This window comes from Pipra filicauda, unplaced genomic scaffold, assembly GCF_003945595.2.
Source record: "Pipra filicauda isolate LSUMZ 115617 unplaced genomic scaffold, ASM394559v2 scaffold623_size210332_pilon, whole genome shotgun sequence".
Lineage (NCBI taxonomy): Eukaryota > Metazoa > Chordata > Aves > Passeriformes > Pipridae > Pipra > Pipra filicauda.
The window spans coordinates 96,512-110,736 of NW_024104780.1; the positions used below are offsets into that span (position 1 = coordinate 96,512).

The 14,225-nt window shown below is 58.7% G+C and overlaps 2 protein-coding genes across 2 annotated transcripts in view; one reads left to right on the forward strand and one right to left on the reverse strand.

The window, feature by feature from the left end:
• The window catches only part of LOC113998761 (class II histocompatibility antigen, B-L beta chain-like), a 181,529-nt gene that overhangs the window by 73,566 nt on the left and 93,738 nt on the right, over window positions 1-14,225 (reverse strand). The gene's annotated exons all lie outside the window — the stretch shown is intronic.
• Window positions 6,039-9,689, forward strand: LOC113991289 (class I histocompatibility antigen, F10 alpha chain-like). The gene is made up of 7 exons (XM_039388208.1): window positions 6,039-6,114; window positions 7,746-7,982; window positions 8,145-8,414; window positions 8,663-8,935; window positions 9,051-9,161; window positions 9,260-9,298; window positions 9,650-9,689. Exons 1-7 carry the CDS (start codon window positions 6,039-6,041, stop codon window positions 9,664-9,666), a joined length of 1,023 nt encoding a protein of 340 aa, XP_039244142.1. The 3' UTR covers window positions 9,667-9,689.

The window sequence follows — 14,225 nt, forward strand, 5'->3', positions numbered from 1 at the left end:
GCACAAAGATGTGCAGGGCAGAGCAGAGAATATGCCCACATAAGATTCTTGTGCGCCCGTCTTTGCAGTTCTGACAGGCACTTCTTGGCACAGCCTGTCCTCTCCATTCCAGAATAGGTCCTGGCAACCAAAGAACCAACACCCCACACCACAGTGCAGACCAACCCATGTGCTTTGGGCCCTTTTGTTGTCCTATCCATTCTGGTCTCTCCTCTCCATTCTGGAATAGCATCCGGAAACCAAAGAACCAAACCCCCACCATGTGACAGCTCAACCCCATCCGTGTGCCAAGGGCTCCTTTGTGGTGTCACAGCCTGTCCTCTCCATTCCGGAATGGGCCCTGGCAACCAAAGAACCAATGCCCTACAACCCCAAAGTGAAGCCCCACCTTTGTGCCATGGGCCCTCTTGTGATGTCACGGCCTATCCCCTCCATTCCAGAATGGCTGCTGGAAACCAAAACACCAATGTCTCACAGCCCCTAGTGCAGCCCAACCCCTGTGCCATGGGCCCCTTTGTGATGTCACAGCCTGTCCTCTCCATTCTGGAACAGCCCCTGGAAACCAAAGAACCAACACCTCACACCCCCACAGTGCAGCCCCACCTGTCTGCCACGGGACTCTTTGGGATGTCACGGCCTTTCCCCCAGGAAAGAAAGCCTGGAACCTTTGGGTTTCAGATGCAGTTGGGGGGCCACCCTGGGCACTCCATGGGCAGCAAGAGCTTTCTGTGCTGGCCCTTTTTGTCTGGCAGGAATCTTCAGCTGTGTTCAGTTTGGGCAGTCAGACTGGCAATTTCAGCACAGGGCTCCTGCAAGTGAACGACAGCCCTTCCCTCCAGGAAAGAAACCCCTTACCCTCGGTCTCTTCTCCTGTGCCTTAAAACACAACCTGCAGGGGAGCTTTCTGGGATCTCTTCTCTTGGGAATTGGGAAGACAGACCCGCTCCCATGTTTAACACCTCAGGCAAAACCACCCTTTGAACACCTTTCCCAACCCTCCCCAACCTTTCCCAAAGCCCAGATTTTACAGGTGTCCTGTAATTCTGGCCCAATCTCACCCAAGCCCACAAACCAGGACAGAAACCTCTCAGCCTCATGCTGTGTCCTTCCCATTGCTGTGCCTCATGTGCAGGCAAAAGGCCTTAAAATCAAGGACCCAAAATTCATGGCCTGTTCTTTTACCCAGAAAAGAAGGTGTGGTGAACTCTCCAGACCAGGGAATTGGAAGATCACCGCAAAACTCCTTTGGTACACGCTGCAGGGCCAACGATTCCTCTGCTCTGCCCTGTCGGCGCTGCTTTGTCTCATCTGGGTCCCCAGAAACTGTCAGTGAAAGCCGGGGAATAAAATCTCTGAGCAGTTGGTTGGGTTCCAGAGGTGACCCTACTTCATTCAGCGCTGAAGGGACACAGCAATTGCTCTCTAACACCTGTACAGCAGTTCTCAAAACTTTTAACTATTTCGGCATTTTAGCAGACAAAAGAATTCCTGTCCATTGCCTTACCAGTTCTCTGCAGGAATTCTAATTCTCTCTTCTATTGGCTCTTGATTTCTCACTTTGCATGATACTTAGTCCACAATTTTTGTCCTTTTCTTGTCTTTTCCCTAGATAGGGAGAGCCTCAGTAACTGTCTGTGTTAGTTTTGTCTTTGTCTCTGGTTTCTCTAAGGGTCTTTGTGGTTTAGAAATTCTGCCTTCTTGGTGTCCAGGTCTCAAAAAGAGATTTCTCTGCCAGGTCTCTGACCACTGAAATATGGCAGGCCTTAAGCTTTTACTTTGTTTTTCTAACAAATGGCCATGGCCCAGAACTTGTCCATCATCCATTGTCTATTGCCCCCATTCAATCTCCTGCCAGCAGTTTCTCCCCACTGCTGGGTGGGCTCCTTTGTCAAGCACTAGAACTTGTTGGGTAACAGGCCCAGTCCTGTTGCCTATTTTTCGTGGGGATGTGCAGGAGGGCATTGAGTCTTCCATGAGCAAATTGGCAGAGGACCCCAAGCTGGCTTGCAGTGTGGATGTGCTGGAGGGCAGGAAGGCTGTGCAGAGGGACCTGGACAGGCTGGACCTCTGGGCCGAGCCCGTGGGCATGAGGTTCAAGAGTGCCTTTGGGGCCTTTGGGGCCTCTGGCCACAAGAACCCCCTGCAGCTCCAGGCCGGGGGCAGAGGAGCTGCAAAGGGTCCCCGTGGGAGAGGCCCTGGGGGTGCTGGTGGACAGAGGCTGAACCTGAGCCAGCGGGTGCCCGGGTGGGCAAGAAGGCCAAGGGCAGGCTGGCCTGGATCAGAAAGAGTGTGGCAGCAGGAGCAGGGCAGTGATGCTTCTGCTGGACTGGGCACTGCTGAGGCCACAGCTGGAGTGCTGTGTCCAGCTCTGGGCCCCTCAATTCAGGGAGAACCTTGAGGGGCTGCAGTGGGTGGAGAGCAGGGCAATGGAGCTGGGCAAGGGTGTGCAGTGCATGGCCTGTGAGGAGCAGCTGAGGGAGCTGGGCTTCTCCAACCTGGAGAAGAGGAGGCTCGGGGCTGACCTTCTCCCTGTGCACAACTTCCTGACAGGAGGCTGGAGCCAGGTGGGGGTCAGCCCCTTCTCCGAGGCAACAGGCGACAGGACAAGAGGACACGAGGACCTGCCTGTCAGGGGCTGTTTGTCAGGGACAGGAGCAGGACTTTTTGGAGAGAAACAGGGATTAGGTATTGAAATGGGCTGCCCAGGGAGGTGGTGGAGTCAGCGTCCCTGGAGGTGTTTAAGCAAAGCCTGGCCATGGCACTGAGTGCCGTGGTCTGCTTGACGTGCTGGGGATGGGGCGTAGGCTGGACCCCGGCTGATCTCACAAGTCTCTGCCAAGCTCAGGGACTCTGGGCTTCTGTGCCAGCCCAGCCTTTGGGGACAGCGTGCTGGTGGCTCCGAGGCTCCGTCCTTGCCTTGCCTTGCCCATCTCCTGGCTGCCAGGCAAGGGCCTTGTGACATCACAGCCTCTGTGGAACAGCGCGGGGGCTGAAAACTGTCAGTGCTGCGTCCCCGTGCCCAGAGCCTGGGCAGAAGTCGGCTGGCAGGGACGGGCAGAGACTGTGCAGAGGTGTCAGCTCGTCCCGCAGCAGCACGATGCCCAGCCAGGGCATCTCCTGGCTCCTCAGGCTCTCGCTGCTCCTGCTCTTGCCTGGCCCACTCGAGCCTTGCAGCCGTGCCACAGGTGCCATTGCTGAGAACCGGGCTTTTCCTTGGATGGCCCCTTGCCAGAAAAGGCAGGAGAGGCTGGAGAGAGGGGAAGGAGGGGGGTCAGGCCGCTGGGATGGTGCCGGCGGGCCGTGAGCCCGAAGCCAGCAAGGCCTTGGGCCCACACGGTGTCAGGGGAGGACTGAGAGCCCCCAGGGAGGAGGAAAGCTGGGCAGGCCCCAAGGCTGCTGGGCCTCTTCCTTGCCAGCCCTTTGGCCAAGGCCCCGAGGCAGAGGTGGGGCTCAGCCCCTGCACAGCAGTGGGGCACAGGCTGAGCCCCAGGGACACCAGAGCCAGGCGGCCTGAGCTCTTCTTCCTGCAGCGTCTGCCTGGGGCAGCCCAGCCAGGCCTGAGTCTCTGCAGGAGAGGCCAAGCCCAGCCAGAGAGGGCTCAGCCCTCTGAGGCTGCACTCACTGCAAAGGGAACAAAACCTTGGCCCAGAGGACATCCTGCCCCCAAATGGAGAACTGGAAAGGTCAAGAATAAAAGAGTCACCCCCCTCCATTCTTCAAGAAATGTTTAGTCCTCTTTCCTAAATGCATCCAGGACTCAGATCACCCAATTTTCTCTCTGAGAAGGGTTTTCCATGGTTCCCCTCAATTCCCAGGTTCAAGGGGGTCCCAGGACACTTTGGGATGCGTTGGATGCCGTGTTGGGGTGCAGATGTCCCCCCAAAGCTCCCTCAGAACAGGGTGACACAAGGGGGGGGCACAGAGGGGTCCCCATTCCTGATCCATCCTGGAGCAACCACACTGGGGGCAACTGGGATCAGAGTGGGAGCAGCTGGGCCCCTGCTGGGCTCATATTGGGACCATACTGGGAGTGACTGCAGTAATACTGGGAGTATGTGAGAGGCACTGCAACCATACTGGGGATGACTGGGATCAAACTGGATTCATACTGGAAGTGTCTGCAAGTTCCTGGGATCATACTGGGGGTGACTGGACTCATAGTGGGATCATCCTGGGAGCAACTGGGACCATGCAGGGGCAAATGGCCTCCTCCAGGCAGTGACTGAAAGTGCCTGGGGCCATACTGGACTCAGACTGGGAGTCCCTGAGAGGGAAAGGAACCATCCTGGGGGGGACTGGGAGCAACTGGGACCACCTTGGGGCAACTGGGATCCAATTGGGAGTGACTGGGAGTGACTGGGATGATAGTGGGAGTGACCAGGGCAGTGCAGGAGGAGGGGCAGGAGGTGCTCCAGGCCTGGAGCTGAGATTCCCCTGCAGCCCAAGGAGGAGCCCACGGCGGAGCAGGGGATGCCCACAAAGAAGGATGTGAGCCCGTGGGAAGCCCGTGCTGGAGCAGAGTCCCTGCAGCTGCTGCGGCCCCAGAGAGCTCCAAGGGTCTCATCAGCACTGCTGGTTGTGGGGCCACACAGAGGGGCTTTAGGCAGTGTATCCCAGTCACCCCCAGCATGCTCCCACTCAGTCCCAGCATGATCCCTGTTAGCCCCAGCCTCTCCCAGTTTCCCCCAGTGAGTCCCACTCATTCCCAGTTTCCCAATACTTCCAGCATGAACCTAGTTACTCACAGCAACTTCCAGTCATCCCCAGTATGGTCCCAGTTCCCCTCCACATGATCCCAGTTGCTCCCAGTGTGGTCCCAGTCACCCCCACTATGGTTACAGACACTCCCAGTATAGCCCAGTAGAGCCCACAGCAGGCTCATAGTCATTCCCAGGCACATCCAGTTGCCCCAGTGAGGTTCCAGTTTCTGCCAGTAAGATCCCAGTCACTCCCAGTATATCCAAGTATACCCCATGTAGCCTCCAGCATGCTCCCAGTTGCTCCCAGTAGACCCTCAGTGTGGTCTCAGCATGTTCCCAGTATGATCCCTGTTGCCCCAGTTCTGGTCCTGGAGGGTCCCAGTGTGCTCAGATCCTGCTCCCGTGGGTCCTCCTGGGTCCTGGTCCTGGTGATCCCGGTGTCCCAGTCCATCCCAGTCTGTCCCAGTCTGTCCCAGTCCATCCCAGTCTGTCCCAGTCCATTCCAGTCTGTCCCAGTCCACCCCAGTCCATCCCAGTCTGTCCCAGTCCACCCCAGTCTGTTCCAGTCCATCCCAGTCTGTCCCAGTCTATCCCAGTCTGTCCCAGTCCATCCCAGTCCGTCCCAATCCATCCCAGTCCGTCCCAATCCATCCCAGTCCATCCTGTCCCGTCCCGGTCCCTTCCCAGCAGCCGCCGCCGTTTCCCGGGTCCTGCCCCCCCCGCCCCCCCAAGATGCTGACGGGGGTCGGGGCTCCGTCTTTGCCTTCGTCTCCCTGGGCTGGGGCTCGGCCTCCGCCCGCGGGAGGAGCTGAGGGGGGTCCCCGGGGGTCGTGTGTCCCCCCCGGAGCGTGTGTGCCCCCCCGGGACCCCCATCCCGCTGTCCCCCCCTTTTCTCTCCCCACGGAGCTCCTGCCCCAGCTCCCGCTCCCCCCTGGCAGGGGCTTTGGGAGCCCCCCTTTGCCTTGACCCCGGGACCCCTGCGGGGGGCAGTGGGGGCTGCCCAGGGCGGGCACTGGCCCAGGGCGATCGCCCCCCGCCCCCGCGGCATCCGCTGATCGCGGCGCTTCCCCCGCTTTGGCCCCAAAGCGGCGCCTTTAAGGCCGAGTTTAAGCGCAGGGCCCGCGAGTTCAGCTCGGCCCGGCCCGGGGGTCCCGCCGCTCGGGCCCGTCCAGGGGGCCCGGGGGTGGCGGGGGGACCCGGGCCGGTGCCGGGAGGGGTCCCGAAGGGGATCCCGGGGCATTCCCGGCAATTCCCCCGGGCCCGCCCCCCGCGCTCCCTCGGCCACTTTCGCTTTCGCGTCTCCCGAACTGCGCCCAGCGGGGCCAGCGGAGCAGCGCGATGGCTCCAGCGCTGGGGCTGGGGGCGCTCCTGGCGCTCCTGGGGGTCTTGGCGGTCTCGGGGGGGCAGCCCGAGGGTAAGTGGGACCCCCGGAACGGGCAACTCCTCAGCCTTTATTGCCGGGCACCGGCACTTCCCTGAACCTCCATTTCCGGGCACCGGGACCCCCCTGCACCCTCTCCCTCAGCACCGGGACCCCCTGAATCCCGATTGCTGAGCACGGGAACCCCCTGAGCCCCCATTCCCGGAAGGAGACCTCCCTGAACACCCATTCCCGGGCATGGGAACCCCCCTGAACCTCCATTTCCGGGTACTGGGACCCCCCTGCACCCTGTCCCTCTGCACCGGGACCCCCTTAAACCTCCTTATCCGGCACCAGGACCCCCCATTTTCCATTCCTGGGCACGGAAGCCTTCCTGAACCCCCTTATCCTGCACCAGGACCCCCTGAACCTCCATACCCGACTCCAGGACCCCTCCAAACCCACTTATTCTCAACAAATACCCCCCTGTGACCCTTTTCCTGACAATCCCACCTCTCCCAGCCCCCTGATCCTCCCTTTTCCTTGACCCTTGAACCTCCCGAACCCGCCAATCTCTGTGACGCCCCCAGTTCTCCACTCCCTGTGCTTCCTGCAGGGGGGTCCCAGGCACCGGGAACACCCTTGACCGCAATTCCTGGGCACCGGGACCCCCTTGAACCCCCATTTCCTGGCACTGGGACCTCCCTGTTGACCCTCTGCCCCAACACCTGGACTTCCCTAAATGCTCTTATCCAGCACTGGGGCCTCCTGAACCCTCATTCCCGGGACTGGGAGCCCCCCTGAACCCCATTCCTGGGAAGGAACCCCGCTGAACCCTCATTCCTGGGCACTGGGATCCCCCTGAACCCCCATCCCCGGCTCCAGGACCCAATTGAACCCCCTTATCCTGCACCAACACCCCCCTGCACCTGCTTTCCCAGCCATCCTGCCTCTCCCAGTCCCCACAGCCCCCTTTTCCTTCTCCCTGAGACACCCTGGACCCCCATTCCCGCCTTTCCCAGCCCTCAGACCCCACTTTCCTCAGCACTGGGGACCGCTGGACCTCCCTTTCCTGGGCACAGGGACTCCCTGAACCTCCATCCCACTTCTCCCAGTGCCCTCACCCCCCTTCCCCTGACCCTGGGACCCCCCTGAACCTCCATTCCTGGGCACAAGGACCCCCCTGAACCCCCTTATCCACCACCCAGTCCCCCCTGAACCCCCTTCTCTGCAACTGGGACCCCCTGCATGCCCCTATTGGGCACTGGGACCCCCCTGCAGCCCATTTCCCGACCATCTCACCTCTCCCAATTCCCAGATGCCCCCTTTTCCTTGATCCTGGCACACCCTGGACCCCCATTCCCAGCCATCTCACATTTCCCCACCCTGTTTCCTCAACCCTGGGGACCTCTGGGCCCCCTTTGCTGGGCAGAGGGACCCCCTGGACCCCCCAATTCCACCTCTCCCAATCCCCGTATCCCCCTTTTCCCTGATGCTGGGACCTCCTTGAACCCTCAATCCCGTGCAGTGGGACCCCTGGCACCCCCTACCCCAGCACTGACACCCCCTGCACCAACTTCCCTGGGATCCCCAAGCCCCCTTCCCAGCTCTCCCAGCTCTCCCAGTTCCCCCTTTTCTCGACCCATGGACACCCCCAGACCCCCCAAATCTCCGTGTCCCCCCAGTTCTCCACTCGGAGCCCAGCCCGAGGATCCCTCAATTCCTGTCCATGGGATACGTGGACGGGATCCCCTTCGTGCGCTACGACAGTGAGCGGGACCGGCTGGAGCCGCTGACGCCGTGGATGGCGGCCGGAGCCGAGCCGGGATATTGGGATAGACAGACCCAGATCAATGAGAGGAACCGGTTCATTGATGCCGACAACCTGGAGATAGCACGGGGCTGGTACAACTGGAGTGGGGGTGAGTGGGGGGAGCTGGGGAATGGGATGGGATGTGTGGGGCTGGGATGTGGATCCAAGGCGCTCCAAAGGCTGGGATGAGGCTCTGTGTGTCTCCATCAGACTCTGGGGCTCCACAGGGCTGGAATTCCAGGGTCTCCATGGATCCGATCCCACCCCCCAGGTCTCCACACAGTGCAGCAGCTTTCTGGCTGTGACCTCCTGTCCGACGGGAGTGTCCGCAGAACCCTTCGGTACGGCATCGACGGGCGGGATTTCATCTCCTTCTCCCCGGAGACCGGGACCTTCATGGCGGCCGATGGAGCTGCCCGGATCATCCAGAGGAAATGGAAATCCGAAGGGTACGAGGCTCTTCAGCCTAACCTGGCACAGAGCTGTGTGGAATGGCTCCAGAAATACGTCAGATATGGGCGGGAGGCGCTGGAGTGCAAAGGTGAGGGAGACACAATTCCCATAGGAATGTGGCATTTGGGAATGTGGGATTTGGGAGGGTGGAACTGAGGAACATGGGAATTCCCATGGGAATTCCATGGATGAATCTGAGTCATCCAACTCCCATGGGAATTCCATGAATGGATCCCACTGTTGTCCCATTCCCATGGGAATTCTGTGGATGGATCTCCCTCCAGTCCCATTCCCATGGGAATTCCATGGATGGATCTCACCATTATCCCATTCCAGATCCCCCCGATGTCCATGTGTCCGGGAAAGAGGAACACGGGATCCTGACGTTGTCCTGCCACGCGTACGGATTCTACCCCGGGATGATCGGGATCAACTGGCTGAAGGGGGATGAACTGCGAGATCAGGAGACGGAGTGGGGCGGGATCGTTCCCAACAGCGACGGCACCTTCCACAGCTGGGCCAGGATCGAGGCGCTGCCGGGGGAGCGGGAGCAGTACCGGTGCCGGGTGGAGCACGCCGGAATGCCAGAGCCCGGGATCTTCGCCTGGGGTGAGGCTGGGAACGGGCAATGTGGGAACTGGGGGTTTGGGAAGGGGGAATTTGGGAGTGTGGGACAGCGGGATGGGGGTAACCCTCCCCCTCCTCCCCCTCCTGCCCTTCCCAGAGCCGGAATCCGTCTGGAATTCCAGCCCGGTGTGGGTGGCTGTGTCCGTCATCGCTGCCATCATCATCATCATCGGCCTCATGGGAGTCGGTGTCTGGAAGCTCCGATCCGGTAACTCCCGGGATGGGGGTCGGGAAGGGGCACGGATCCGCCCGGCAGCATTCCGGGGATCCTGTGCCACGGGTGCTGATCCCGCTTTCTTTCCATAGGGAAGAGGGAGGGGAATGGATACGACCCCGCGCCCACCAGTGAGTCCCAGCAGCGTGTGTGGATCCAGATCCTCTGGGCAGGGATCCCAGGATGGATGCCGGGATTCCAGAGGGGAATGGGGGCCTAATGGCTGGAGTGGGATTGGAAGGGGATTCCAGCTCAGGGCAGGATTCCAGAGTGGGATCAGTTGGAATTGTGGACTGGGATCAGGGCTGGATTCTGGAGTGGGATTGGGGTGGGATGGATGGAGCGGGATTGGGGTGGGATGGACAGAGCAGGATCAGGTGGGATTCCGGAGCAGTTCCTACTCTCCCTGGGCTCCACAGCTGGCTCCATCCCCTGGGATGGGAACAGGGACATGGTGACTCCTTTCCCCGCTCTCATCCCAGCAGGAATCACAGCCTGAGCAATCCTGGAGCTGGATCCGCCCCTTCCCTCTCCCTGTAGAAAGGCTGGAGCTGCTGGCAGAACTCATCCCGCTGCTCCCACCCACCCCGACCCCCCTGCGGCTCTTCCCGATGGATCAACTTCCTGCTTTTTCCCATGTGAAACCCAGGACCACAATTATTCCTGAGGCTTTAATTTGGGTGTGAAAATCTCCTGCTTTGGGCAATAAATCCTGGCTCCCTCCTCCAGCATCCGGCAGTTCCTCTGTGGGAACCAGGAATAGGAATGGGGACAGGGGGGAGTAGGATGGGGACATTGGGGACAGGGATGGGGACACTGGGAGCAGGTTGGGGACAGCAGGAATGGGCATGGGAACTCCAGGAATGGGAGTGGGGACATTGGGAGCAGGTTGGAACCACCAGGAATGGGAATTGGGACATCGGGAATGGGAATGGGGACATGGGAGACCAGGATAGGGATAGTGGGGACAGGAATGGGGACACTGGGAGCAGGTTGGCACAGCAGGAAGTGGGAATGGGGAGAGGGAACCCCAGGAATTGGAATGGGGACAGGGATGGGAACCCCAGGAATGGGAATGGGGACAGGGATGGGAACCCCAGGAATTGGAATGGGGACAGGGATGGGAACGTGTCTCCCCAGGAGTTGGTTCAATACAAAGGTCGGTCCCTGGCTCGAGGCCACGGGAAGCCCCTTCTTTGGGAATGTCTGGGAAGCAGGTGTCAGAGGTTTGAAAAGAGGTGTTGGAATTGTTTCCCAGTGTCCCCCCCATTGCCATCTGTGTCTCCCGGGATGGGGTGGGTTGGAGCGGAGCCGCAGGCGCTGGGCAGGGGCAGTGGGGGGAGGGCGGCTCTCGGGGACACCGCGGTGGCCGCGGGGAGGGCGGGGGGTCCTTTGTTCGGGGGCTTTTGGGGTTTGTCCGGGACCCGACAGAGCGGGAGCTGGTTTTGGCCACCTTGTTCTCCTTTCCTGAGAGGAAGATTTTTCCCCCTGGACACCTTGTGGAGAGCGACTGAGAGAGAGAGAGAGAGAGAGAGAGAGAGAGAGAGAGAGAGAGAGAGAGCCCGACCCATCTGGGAGCGAGGTGTTCTGCTTTGGGGACTGCCCCTGGGAAAAGGGACTCCTTCACTGCTGGCTGCGAGCACACGGGGCTGCGAGAGCTTTGAACTGCCGGGACAGTTTCTCCCCCCCACCTGGGGATTTGGGACTTTGTTTGGTTTCTTCTGAAAGTTTTTGGTTGCACCATTTGTTGTTTATTCAGATTTTGTTAATAAAAAGCTGCTTCTTTTCCACACTTCCACCTGAAGTCTCTTAATTTCTAAGTTGTAACCTTGTTAAACGAAGACCCAGTGCCCTCAGGGGGAGGAGGAGGAAAGGAGATCAAGAGGTACCGTGGCCACTCAAAATGCAGAGGAACAACCTGTGCCAGTAGCAGTTGTCCCTCTACAGAAGAAATCCAAGACCAAATCAGCTCAGTTAGTGAGGGATGAAGGGGAAGCAGAGCCCTCAGAACAGGAGCAAGAGGCAGGGCCAGAGATAATCACCAGATCCCCATCCCTGGCTGACCTGTGAGAGATGTGAAAAGATTTCAGTCTCCAGCTGGGAGAGCCCCTGCTGACCTGGCTGCTCCAGTGCTGGGATATCATGGCCCAGCATATGGAACTAGGTGGGAGTGCAGCCAAGCAACTGGGATCCCTGTCCTGGGATGTTGGGATTGACCAGGGGATTGGGAAGAGGACAGAGAGGGGATGAGAGCCGGGTACAGGTTTGAGAATTGCCAGGAGGGCTTTTGAAAGGAGCGCAGGGGAAAGGGATGTCTAAGAACAAGTCCCTCAGGAGAGGGAAGCGGAGAGGCTGAGTTTTGACCCCAGCACAAAGGTGTGCAGGGCAGAGCAGAGAATATGCCCACATAAGATTCTTTTGCATCTGTCTTTGCAGATCTGACAGGCACTTCTTGTCACAGCCTGTCCTCTCCATTCCAGAATAGGCCCTGGCAACCAAAGAACCAACACCCCACACCACAGTGCAGATCAACCCATGTGCTTTGGGCCTTTTGTTGTCCTATCCATTCTGGCCTATGCTCTCCATTCCGGAATAGCCTCTGTAAACCAAAGAACCAAGCCCCCCCCATGTGACAGTTCAACCCCATCCGTGTGCCAAGGGCTCCTTTGTGGTGTCAGAGCCTGTCCTCTCCATTCCAGAATGGGCCCTGGCAACCAAAGAACCAACGCCCTACAACCCCAAAGTGAAGCCCCACCTTTGTGCCATGGGCCCTCTTGTGATGTCACGGCCTATCCCCTCCATTCCAGAATGGCTGCTGGAAACCAAAACACCAATGTCTCACAGCCCCTAGTGCAGCCCCACCCCTGTGCCATGGGCCCCTTTGGGATGTCACAGCCTGTCCTCTCCATTCTGGAATAGCCCCTGGAAACCAAAGAACCAACACCTCACACCCCCACAGTGCAGCCCCACCTGTCTGCCACGGGACTCTTTGGGATGTCCCGGCCTTTCCCCCAGGAAAGAAAGCCTGGAACATTCGGGTTTCAGATGCAGTTGGGGGGCCACCCTGGGCACTCCATGGGCAGCAAGAGCTTTCTGTCCTGGCCCTTTTTGTCTGTCAGGAATCTTCAGCTGTGTTCAGTTTGGGCAGTCAGACTGGCAATTTCAGCGCAGGGCTCCTGCAAGTGAACGACAGCCCTGCCCTCCAGGAAAGAAACCTCTTACCCTCGGTCTCTTCTCCTGTTCCCTAAAACACAACCTGCAGGGGAGCTTTCTGGGATCTCTTCTCTTGGGAATTGGGAAGATAGACCGACTCCCATGTTTAACACCTCAGGCAAAAACACCCTTTGAACACCTTTCCCAACCCTCCCCAACCTTTCCCAAAGCCCAGATTTTACAAGTGTCCTGTAATTCTGGCCCAATCTCACCCAAGCCCACAAACCAGGACAGAATCCTCTCAGCCTCACGCTGCGTCCTTCCCATTGCTGTGCCTTATGTGCAGGCAAAAGGCCTTAAAAGGACCCAAAATTCATGGCCTGTTCTTTTTCCCAGAAAAGAAGGCGTGGTGAACTCTCCAGACCAGGGAACTGGAAGATCTCCCCAAAACTCCTTTGGTACACGCTGCAGGGCCAACGATTCCTCTGCTCTGCCCTGTCGGCGCTGCTTTGTCTCATCTGGGTCCCCAGAAACTGTCAGTGAAAGCCGGGGAATAAAATCTCTGAGCAGTTGGTTGGGTTCCAGAGGTGACCCTACTTCATTCAGCACTGAAGGGACACAGGATTGCTCTCTGACACCTGTACATCAGTTCTCAAAACTTTTAACTCTTTCTACATTTTAGCAGACAAAGGAATTCCTGTCCCTGGACTTACCAGTTCTCTGCAGGAATTCTTATTCTCTCTTCCATTGGCTCTTGATTTCTCGCTTTGCATGATATATAGTCCACAGTTTTTGTCCTTTTCTTGTCTTTTCCCTAGATAGGGAGAGCCTCAGTTACTGTCTGTGTTAGTTTTATCTTTGTCTCTGGTTTCTCTAAGGGTCTTTGTGGTTTAGAAATTCTGCCTTCTTGGTGTCCAGGTCTCAAAAAGAGATTTCTCTGCCAGGTCTCTGACCACTGAAGTACGGCAGGCCTTAAACTTTTACTTTGTTTTTCTAACAAATGGCCATGGGCCAGAACTTGTCCATCATCCATTGTCTATTGCCCCCATTCAATCTCCTGCCAGCAGTTTCTCCCCACTGCTGGGTGGGCTCCTTTGTCAAGCACTAGAACTTGTTGGGTAACAGGCCCAGTCCTGTTGCCTATTTTTCGTGGGGATGTGCAGGAGGGCATTGAGTCTTCCATGAGCAAATTGGCAGAGGACCCCAAGCTGGCTTGCAGTGTGGATGTGCTGGAGGGCAGGAAGGCTGTGCAGAGGGACCTGGACAGGCTGGACCTCTGGGCCGAGCCCGTGGGCATGAGGTTCAAGAGTGCCTTTGGTGCCTTTGGGGCCTCTGGCCACAAGAACCCCCTGCAGCTCCAGGCTGGGGGCAGAGGAGCTGCAAAGGGTCCCCGTGGGAGAGGCCCTGGGGGTGCTGGTGGACAGAGGCTGAACCTGAGCCAGCGGGTGCCCGGGTGGGCAAGAAGGCCAAGGGCAGGCTGGCCTGGATCAGAAAGAGTGTGGCAGCAGGAGCAGGGCAGTGATGCTTCTGCTGGACTGGGCACTGGTGAGGCCACAGCTGGAGTGCTGTGTCCAGCTCTGGGCCCCTCAATTCAGGGAGAACCTTGAGGGGCTGCAGTGGGTGGAGAGCAGGGCAATGGAGCTGGGCAAGGGTCTGCAGTGCATGGCCTGTGAGGAGCAGCTGAGGGAGCTGGGCTTCTCCAACCTGGAGAAGAGGAGGCTCAGGGCTGACCTTCTCCCTGTCCACAACTTCCTGACAGGAGGCTGGAGCCAGGTGGGGGTCAGCCCCTTCTCCGAGGCAACAGGCGACAGGACAAGAGGACACGAGGACCTGCCTGTCAGGGGCTGTTTGTCAGGGACAGGAGCAGGACTTTTTGGAGAGAAACAGGGATTAGGTATTGAAATG

Bases quoted from the DNA above. Each gene is read 5' to 3' on its own strand.
- LOC113991289 (XM_039388208.1), top strand. From the start codon at position 6,039: ATGGCTCCAGCGCTGGGGCTGGGGGCGCTCCTGGCGCTCCTGGGGGTC. The intron at 8,415-8,662 runs GTGAGGGAGACA...ATCCCATTCCAG, and splicing joins GGAGGCGCTGGAGTGCAAAG to ATCCCCCCGATGTCCATGTG. The intron at 8,936-9,050 runs GTGAGGCTGGGA...TGCCCTTCCCAG, and splicing joins GCCCGGGATCTTCGCCTGGG to AGCCGGAATCCGTCTGGAAT.